At 43.3% G+C, this 9,878-nt stretch overlaps 1 protein-coding gene across 4 annotated transcripts in view; it reads left to right on the forward strand.

The window, feature by feature from the left end:
• Positions 1 to 3,660, forward strand: part of CLTCL1 (clathrin heavy chain like 1) — a 26,284-nt gene extending 22,624 nt beyond the window's left edge. For 2 of the 4 annotated variants that reach the window (XM_005421471.2, XM_031057375.1), the window contains 2 exons: positions 1,238 to 1,313; positions 2,322 to 3,660. In XM_005421471.2, the coding sequence (XP_005421528.1) occupies positions 1,238 to 1,313; positions 2,322 to 2,437 (192 nt within the window). In that variant the 3' untranslated portion in view covers positions 2,438 to 3,660. The remainder of the gene's footprint in view (positions 1 to 1,237; positions 1,314 to 2,321) is intronic. The other 2 variants (XM_031057373.1, XM_031057374.1) reach the window with 1 other exon arrangement.
• The last annotated feature ends 6,218 nt before the right edge of the window (positions 3,661 to 9,878 follow it).

The raw sequence follows: 9,878 nt of genomic DNA on the forward strand, positions 1-9,878 counted from the left end.
TTCCTGCTGTTTGCCCAGCTGAGGGCAGGACTGTGCTGCTGGCCAGAGTCACTGTAGGACAGCCCCAGGGAAAGGCAAACCCAAGAGAGCTGAGGCTGGGGATAAATGGAGCAAGACAGGTAGTTGGAAATAGGTGGCTGTCAGTTGCTTTGATCCATAGTAATTTGGATAGCATTTTTAACAGCAATATTTGGTGTTATTCTGGAGAGCTCTTAGGCTGACAGCTATAAATGAACCAGTAAAAGACCTGCTGCCACTCAGGTTGTCAATTTGAGTGGCAAACTTCAAAACGTTGAGGAAACTGTTAAACACCATATCTGGATAACACCTCTAAAGTTTAACAGAGATCCCTCTTGAAGCAGTTCTCAGACCAGATGTGATCCTTGCAGTGGGAAAGGAGGATGAGGAACAGCAGAAATACAGCATTGAGCTAAATGTAGGTTTGCACACAATGTTAGTGCTGCCTGTACCAGGATGTGAAGTTGTGTGACTTTTATGCCTTGTAGTCTTCAGTCTCAGTGGTTCTCTTCTGGAAGATACAACTTGTTAAACCTGAGAAGGAAAGTACTGTTGCTCTTGAGATTGCACTCCACACCCGCAATCTGAAGTTGTGTTTAGGGCTCCTGCATTACTGTAGTGCTTCCACAAATTTGTTTAGCATGAACAGAGTTTTATGTGGCACAGCACTGAGATCTGTATAAAGCTGATACTACTAGGCCACTTTCCATGATGGTTCTAAGAGTTTCCCCTAGAATAAGTCTCTTGTGAATACCAGTATCATTAAACCAGTGCCTTGCAGCCAGGTTAGACTGTAGTCCTAGATTAGATCAAACTTCAAGGGCCTGGAATATTTGCAAATATCTGTGAGGTGTCACTGAAGGGGAGAGGAATTGCAGGTAAATGTAGATTAGGCCCATTTGAGATGATGGACACTCGGTTGCGTTTGAGTTCTGGATCATAGTTAGCAGTGACTAGAATAAGGCCCCAAAAAAGGCTTCCCTTGAAGGTAATGAGTTCCTCATCTGCATTTGAGAGCTGCTGCTTATTGCAATACACCTAAAAGAATTGGGAAGTCAGTTTTACAACAGAGCTTGCTGGGAATAGGCAGACTTCAGTAGTCTCCAACTTGGACTAAAAAGGAGCAGTTGATAGCTGAAGTACCAGGCATGAAAAGCTTCACACGATGGTGCAATTCCTAGACAAGGCCTTCATAAATCTCCTGTTCACTTCAATGTAGGTGGATAAACTTGATGCTTCTGAAAGCCTAAGAAAAGAAGAGGAACAAGTAGCTGAACCCACTCCAATAGTATTTGGTAGGTTTTAATTGATTACCTGTTGTCACTCTGGTCTCTCTTTGTGGAGGCAGCTTACATTATTACATTGTATCCAAGAAAACTGGTTTCAGCTAGATAGTAATTGAAATGGTTGTCTCTGTTCAATGAACTGTGTAAGTTGTTGAAGTGGCATCTCACTCTTACAGTACTTCTACTCTTCAGATTAAAGTATTGCTCCTCTTATGTGGCTCAGAGCTCTACTTTAGGAATCGTGTTTCAGTATGGTAATAGGACAGGGGATACCAGGGTGTTGCCAACCCTAGGAATAACTTACAGAGCATGAAAATTCCTCTTCTTATTCCTGTCTGAGGAATGTGTCTGCTTTCTGCTCTTCCAAGTAGAAAGGCAGACTGTCTTTTTAGCTCACGCATTTTAAGACATGTGCAGCCACCATGGCTGTCTTCAAGTGTGGTGCTATTTTAGAAGCCCTTCTGAAGAGGCATTCTGCTAACAAGCACCTAGAAGTGGCTGGTAAGGGAAGGATGTGACTGGTTCACTGTCTGATATAAATGTTAACCTGAATTTAACAGATGCATGAGGCATGTGTGGGCCTAGTGATGAAAACAAATCTGTCAAGGTGTGTTCAGACCCTTTGCAGCACCCTCCAGACTATGAGACCTAACAGACCTAACTATTTGCTTGACTTGCTTTGTTCTCTAGATCTGACCATGCATGGGTTAAATAGTACCAGTTTGGCTTTCAGTATGGTCTCTTCAAAACAAGCCATGTTTATTATGACCTCAAGATCAGTGGATATTCATCTTCCCTTTGCATCCTGCCTTGCTCTTTTGTAGCTTCCTGGTAGCAAGAGCAGATGGCATGGGTGCCTTCTCCATGGCACATGTTGGAATAGTGTGACTTGCTGGTGTGTGCTTGCACAGGGGCTGATTTTTAGCTAAAGCCTAATAGTCCTATCACACTGTACAGCTAGCATTAGGGAAGGTTGGGATCTTAAACTAACTTTCTTCTTGTCTCATACTTTCCTAGGCCAGCAGTTGATGTTAACAGCAGGCCCCAGTGCAGTACCTCCCCAGGCAAACTTCCCATATGGATACACAGCACCAGGATTCACCCAGCCGCCTGTTTATGGTTTCAATATGTAACTAGCTCTCTGACAGACCTTCACTGTCTCTGTTCTCTTCCTTCCCGTCCCTTTTTAACTTCTCCAAGAAGTGTACAAGGCACAGATGACCTTCTGTTGGCTGAACACACTTGCTGCCCAGCTCAGTGAGGAGACTTGAGCAGGATGCCTGTTACTGTTATTTATTGATTATTGTCCGGTTACATTTCAACCTCTGAAAGGCAGCTTTTGTTAATGACATTGTGAGACTCTTGTCTGAAGTTAAGGCACTATTTCACTAACTCATATAGCAATAACTACTTGAGGCCAGGGGGAAGAGAGCATAATTTTCTTTCTTTGGAAAAGCCCATTGAAGGCAGCTGGGAATTTGCCTGGCACCAAGTTGTTAAAGCTTTAGCTGAAGCTACTGAAGTAGCAGGGTTGTTAACAATTCAATGAAACATCTCTTTAATAATGAATTGTTGAAAGCTTGTGTACATCTGACCACCCCATTTTATTTGCATTCTTATGTGCAAAAGAAAATGGGCTTTTCTAATATTTGTGCTCTGAATGTTTAGAGGAATATTGGGAAAGTTTCCTTTTCTGGACAATAATGCTGTTGGAGTTCAATACTGTTGGGGTTCAATACTGTTGGAGTCTGTTCTCTATTTTCTGGAGTAGATCTGAGACTTGAAGAAAATAAATCTTCTCATGCCAGAGAGCAAACACTTCCCAGATCCTTTTTGTTTAACAAGAAGAGAGCATGTTACTTATTGACGTTAAATGGTACTAAAACAAACCTCAGCTGTGTGTGGCAAGAGAACATGGGAGTGTGCATGGGCTGCCAAAGTACTGGAGATGCAAGAGCACAGCGTCAGGGTTGGGGACAGGGCCGTACTGCTACCATCTTGAGGCAGTAGGGAGGGCCATAATCCTGACTTTTTATTTGCACCTTTAACTGATTCTGGCATTGGCTTCCTGCCACACCATGTTCTGACCCTGTCTGGTGGGCAGAGTCAGCACCACCTGAGTGACCAGGGTGCACTGACTCAGTTCTGCTATGCTGCAGTAGGATCAACAGCGTGTCCATCACCCACCTCTTCCTTTGAGAATGCCAACAGGGATATATTATTATTTTGTGCCACTTCAAATACATGTATCATTAACGTTTTATGTACTTAGATAACAATGTATAATTTATGGTTATGAATCTTGTGCTAATCTTGAATATTATAAAAGTTCAATTATAAATGTAAAACTGCAGTATCCACTGTGTGGTTCTAGTCTTACTGTCTTGGGTGTGGGGACTGGCTGGTAGTAATACACTGCCACTCATAGCATCAGGTTTCTTAATCTGACAACTGAGGATGCCAGGCAGGAGAAGGGAGATTTGTGCCAAGGCACGTAACAGGGAAGGCCTAGGAAGTAACTTAGGGGAGTTGTGGTCTCTTCACCAGACACATCAGCACACGCTGTCACATGGGGAGGGCGGGCTGCAGGAGGCAGTCACATGTTCTCATCCTTTCATTCATGGGCCTGGGAAAGCTTCAGTCCTGAGTGGAGGGAGGTGCTGCAATGAGAGAGAGTCTTGTCTGCTGAGATACATCAGCATAGCAGTGGTTTTGATAAGCTGCCCCCTTTCATACTGAGTCCCACTTTGAACATGGCAAAACACCTTTTAATGCAAACCAGTGGAGATCGTCAGGGTTGTGGAATCAGTAACAGCAGATTGTGCTTTGGCATAATTTTAATTGTGTGTGTTTAATTTTAACTGAGTGTATTGTCTCCTTGGTCACCACACCATGACAGCATTGGCAAGGGGATGTAGCCCTCCTTCCTGATGGATGCCAGAATACCCCAAGTGTTGCTGTAACATACTAACCTCAACTTTGTACTGATCAGCACTCACAGCTCAGCTTGAAATGCTGAGCAGCTAATTAGTTCAGGAAAATCTCCACTCTGTCCAGACTTACTCACTGCAGGAATTAACCAGGTAGCTTGCCATTTCCAGGAAAATGGTACTTCTATTTTGTAACCAGTTCCTTGTCAGCTGAAATAAATTGGGGTAAGTCAGCTGGAACTGAAGACCAGCTCTAGGATTAGTGTGACTGTAGGACTTTCCAACATACCAACTTGAAAATGGGCTCTGACTTTATAGCAGCAAGTGCAAGCCAATGGTGGAACACAGTGAAGTGCTAGATCAAATACTGGAACAGCTCCTGACTGTAAGAGAGCTGAGGTAGCCTGGGGATCCTTAATAGCCTCAGTCTAGAAATCTAATTACAGGAGTGACTGAACTCTCAAGGAAAGCAAAGCTGCCAGCTCTGATCAACAGTCTTGCTTTAGTTACTCTCCTGGTATTTAAGCTCTTGCTAAGTAAATTGGCTTTTATAAATTTTGCGATCTTGCATTCTGACATGCATTCAAAACGGACTCCCTGCCAATAGAGTGCAGCTGTACCTAAACTGGTATACTCTTGTATACCAAGGTACTTCACTGTTTCCCTGAAAGTGAAGTCATTCACAGCAGGAAATAACTCCTCTTTTAGGGGTAGGTGAAGGGTTTACTTCATTTCATGAATTTGTGATGTCCAAGTTTTTGGATAAGATTGTTTTGCTGAGAATCTGCTTTAAAGCTAAGCTTCTTCTAATTCCCACCCCAGTGACACAGGGCTGGTGCTGTCCTGTAAAATGATCTGCTCATGCAGAACCTGCTGCAGCCTTGCAGCATCTGGAGACCAATTTCCAGACTTATGTCAGAGGGTAAGTTGCTTGAGACTACCTACAGGCTTTTACTGCCTCTTGTTTTCACTGTGAGAAACAGAGTATGGATCTCCTTCTGTGTGATGGCTCTTGCTGTTTGTCAGACCTTAGGGGAATCTTCCCTGGTCTGTCAAACTTTGGGCATATACAGATCTGGCATCAGAGAAGACCAGCAATTCACAAGGGGAATTCAGGAGAATTGCATTGCTGGGGTAAGTCCTGTTTCTTATTTCATGTGATGGTGTGGTATTTTACAAAACTTCATTTCCCTTCCCCCTTTTTTAGGACTCTATAATTAAATGGTAGCATAGCAGAAGGAAATGATCTTGAGTAAATTAGCTCCTTAAAAAATAAAAATTCTAGGCAGATGAAATCTGTTGAAGTTTGTGTAAATAATAGGCATGATACAGTAAAGACAGTAGTAACTGTAGGGTCAAAACCTTAATTCTGATTTAACAGGCTTTTAGCAGCTGCAGTGCTGAGAGCTGGCACTTCCAGCACAACATGAATCCTTAATTGGGCTGTGGGAAACAAGGAACAACTTTTTTTTTTCCCCTAGCAAATCCAGCAGCAGTTACTCAAAAGCCCAAGAAATTTCCTTGATTTATTGAACTCTAAAACTGAAAAACAAACCTCAGATGCCTACTCAAATGAGTGTGAGTAACTTTAGTACTTTGGCAAAGCTGACTGTCAACTGCTTGTAATTAATGCTTATGCTTGGATGTGTGATATCCTAATTGGCAGGCTAGGACTTGGCCTCTGAGAAATTCTTACTGTGACTGAATCAGCATGACAGTTTTTCAATCTACTGGAAAAAAATGAGGCGAGAACGTTTGCAAATCTTGGTACAGGTAGCACTGTATGTAACAGGTTCTCATTACAAGCAGTTTATCAAGTGTATGCATTACCTTATGACAGTGTTATTTCTCATCTGAAAAGCTTCTTGCAGTCTTTCTGTGTCCCTTTTGTTCTGCTGCAAATGGTTTGGCTTTGCACTTGGTTCCAAGCTGACTGCATTTCCTTTTTTGCTTTACAGGGTACCCCAAGACTGCTTCAATCTCATTTGTTTCCAGATAAGGACATAAGGCTGGAAAATGCTTGACGACACCAGAGTGCTTTGTGACACTGGTGTGTAATTAGGCTGGGGTTTGCCAACTGAATGAGCCTTGCTATAGCAACCTGCAGGTGCACCAGTCCAGTTAAATGGATCTGGAGCCATTATTGTGCACCATCTATTTCAGCAGGTGTCTAGCCTCCAGACAGTTTGTCACTAGTCTAGCTTTCTCATTTTTCAATATTGTGCATTTTCTGTGGGCACCTTTCCAAAGGTAATGACAGATCCTGACTCATGTTTTACTAATACAACACTGCAAAATTCTTAGCATAGATGTGTGTTTCAGTTTGTCTGGAGCCTTTGCAATCTTTCAAAAGGCAACAACATCTATCTGTTTTCTTCAAGGCTAATATAAAGTTGACAGCTTTTAAGCTTAAGATGAATTTGAAATACAGTCAGTGAAGTCCTGTCTTCTATGTGTCAGAATTTAAAAGTCCTGAGTCAGGTTCTGAGCTTATTCAGTTATGCATTTCCTGTGTAGTTCAATGACTCATGATTTTTTTTTATCTGTTGTTTTTAATCAAGATTGTAAAATTTGTTTGCCTAAAAATCTCCATTTCTTCTTCCCCCCCAGTGGTTATGAAAGGAAGGAATTACAAAGTCTTCTGGTATGTTGTTTTCCACAGCACTAAGTTCTTCAATATTATGCAGAGCACAAATTCCCCAAGCAATGGTTATCCAGATGGGGAGCTAGGAGGGAGTTTGGGTGGGAAAGTAATAAATCTTTGAATTGCTCTCCTTTTGTAAGGTACTTTTTTTTTCCACTTAAGGGTTGGGGAAACGGCCTTATCAACTGCTAATAGAGTTTGTCAACTGGAGTTGCTTTGTTGAGTAATACATCCTGCTGTGAGGGATTCACGACCATGGCAGGGTAGCAGAATGATAATCGGTACATGCTGTACATGGGCTTACTCTCTTCTGGGCTGAGTCAGGCCCACGCGGATGTGAACATAACAAGGACTTCTGTGGTGCTTATGAGAGGCTCCGTCCTGGTAATCTCAGTGAATAATCTTGTGTAGCAACAGGAGCTCTTTCTGCATGTGTGCTCTGCTCAAGTGGGAATCGTGATCATTGTTTGGAATAGCATCATCTTGCTTATAATCACAGCAGCTCCTGCAGCACACACTTCAAAGCTGGGGAAGTGTTGACTCAAATCTGCAGCATTTTCATTTCTTGAAGCCAGTTATATGCAGGATCTGTTTTGCATAAAGGAATTGTTTTGTGTCGATAGGGAACCTGAGAGAAAATTAGTCTTCTTATTTTATCATAAGACTGCAAGTGATGGGGATTAATAATGCATGGAAAGGTTTGTAGTAGTTGATGAGTTGTAACAATTGTGATAATACATCTGTTAATTCAGTGAAATGAAGAGGTTCTTTGATCCCTGGATATATAATAGGAAGTTATGTGCCCCATACTGACCGCTCATGGTCTCTGAAACCATGGTGTGCTGTCTAATACCAATTGAATAAATAATGTAAATATAATAATATAAATATAAATAAATAAAAGTAATTATAATAATTTTAGGGAGGGACAAGGGAGGAATAAGTTGGAACTAAGTGTCGACATGTAAGCAATGTGCTTCTGAGGATCCAGAAAACTGTGTGCAATTGCTGTTTATGTTTGAAAAAATAAATTGTGGAAGTTGCTTTTATTTTCAGTAGCTCTTTTAAATTGTGATTATTAGGGCCTGGAGAGGTGCCATGAGGCACACAGGCTGCAGCAGCACCTGACTAAGTATTTCACAAGTCTTTGTATGCCAGCAGAAACAAGCACCAGCCTCCAGCAAGGGAAATGAGTTCAGGTTGTTTCCATGAAAATTCCTGAAGCGAGAGCAGTAACATGGTGGGTTTGATGTTGCTCTTCTATGCTTTGACCATGCATTTCTTTGGAGATGCTCTTGCAGACCCTGGTATTTCAGGGATTGTTTATCTTGTTTCACTGTTTCTCCTTCAGGCTTTCTGCTGACAAGTGGTGTTAGCAGCTTCTTGGAGGTCAGGTCCTTGCAGGAGATGGCTTGCAATCTGCATGTGATTAAATATGAATAATCCTTTCCCTGTTCAGCAAGGTAAGCACTGCTGAGAATCCCATTGAGTCTGATGTGAATTAAGCATGTGGTGTGGTATTTTCTTGGACAGGATGAGGTTGTGCACTGGCCTTGGTGATTGGGGAATCTGTAAGAGCCAGTGTTTGTTCTAAAGGTAATCATGGCCTCACACCACAGGGCGTACGTGTCTGCAGGCAGATGTGAAAGCCATGATGATTTGATGGAAAGGTATGGGGAGTTGCAGAGGTTAATCAGAAATCCAAATGCATTTGTTTGCTGTGTTTGAAAGAATTTATCTTATCTTTACCATTCTAATAATGCTAACCTGAACATGAGTAGCTGCTCTGCAGTTGTGACCAAGACTATGACTGTTCCTCCCCTTCATATGGTAATTCTTCCCCCTCCTTTACTGCCCTGTGTTAAAGGAGGGGGGGCCTTAGACTTGGCATGAGACCACTCCATGCCTATTTTAACTCTGTTGTGAAACCACATACAGTTCTGATCTCACCTGGGGGTGAGTTTTGCAATGCAAGTATGTTTGCTTTTAAGCCTGGCAGAATAAAGATGCTTCAGTTTCCCAAAGGCGTTTCAGCCATGAAGCCAGGGCTGTGCAGCTGCAGAGTGAGCTTTTGGATGGGGCTGCCAGCTGCCAGATTGCTGAGTCTCATTAAGCAAAAACCATGTCACAAAGCACACAGAGAGCAAGTCTGGACAGGAGCACGTTTTATGCATAGCTGGAGGTGACTTCTTGCACAAAATGTTCACTCTTGTGAGTAATGTGGCTGCTCCAGGTGTAAGGGAGAGCACAGTTCTGGAGTACAGCTCCAGTGTTCCCTGCGAAATCCTGGGTGGAAATGAAAACAGTGTTGGTTTCTTTCCCTGCATCCTGTAAATACAGCTTTTGGACATAAACTAGAGCAGGGCAGTCTTCCTCTGTCTGTAGATAAAGCAAAAAAATATCCTTGTGCAATTTTCACAGCCCAGTCACTGAGGAGCAATGCATAATACAACCAACACTCCCCCCCCAAAAAAAACCAACACAAACCGAAAAGAAATAAGAAAAAAAAATAACACACACACACACCGAAAAAAAAAAAAAAAAGACACCCGGCTGAGCCCAGAGTGTCATTGCACTAACACCAGCCTTTTAATTTGAGAATGTTTGTGTTTCTCTTCCGCCTGTGCTGGGCGTTCACATGCGCTTCCTACCCCGGGAGTTCCTGGTCTCCTTTCCTCACTGAAACAGAAAGGATTCAAGCCAAGGGCCTGAGATGAGCAAACCCTCCCTTTCCCTCCCCTCGGACGGTCGCCACGGCGCAGGAGAGCACTGCTGTGTATCCTCGCTGACCGAGGGCTTTGGGCTGGTACGGAGCTAGTCCTGGCCTAGGCGTGCCCGGAGGTGCTGATGCCGCTCAGGAGCTGGGGGCACTGCTGCCCACGTCCCTCCGGCCGGGCCGGCATCTCTCCGCACCCACACGGAGGCTTTTCCCGTGGATTCCCGGGAGCGGGCTGAGCAGCCCCCATTCCCGCAGCACCGAGGGCCGGGCTGGGTCACGCT

The sequence above is a fragment of the Geospiza fortis genome, unplaced genomic scaffold (assembly GCF_000277835.1).
Source record: "Geospiza fortis unplaced genomic scaffold, GeoFor_1.0 scaffold408, whole genome shotgun sequence".
Taxonomy (NCBI): Eukaryota; Metazoa; Chordata; class Aves; order Passeriformes; family Thraupidae; genus Geospiza; species Geospiza fortis.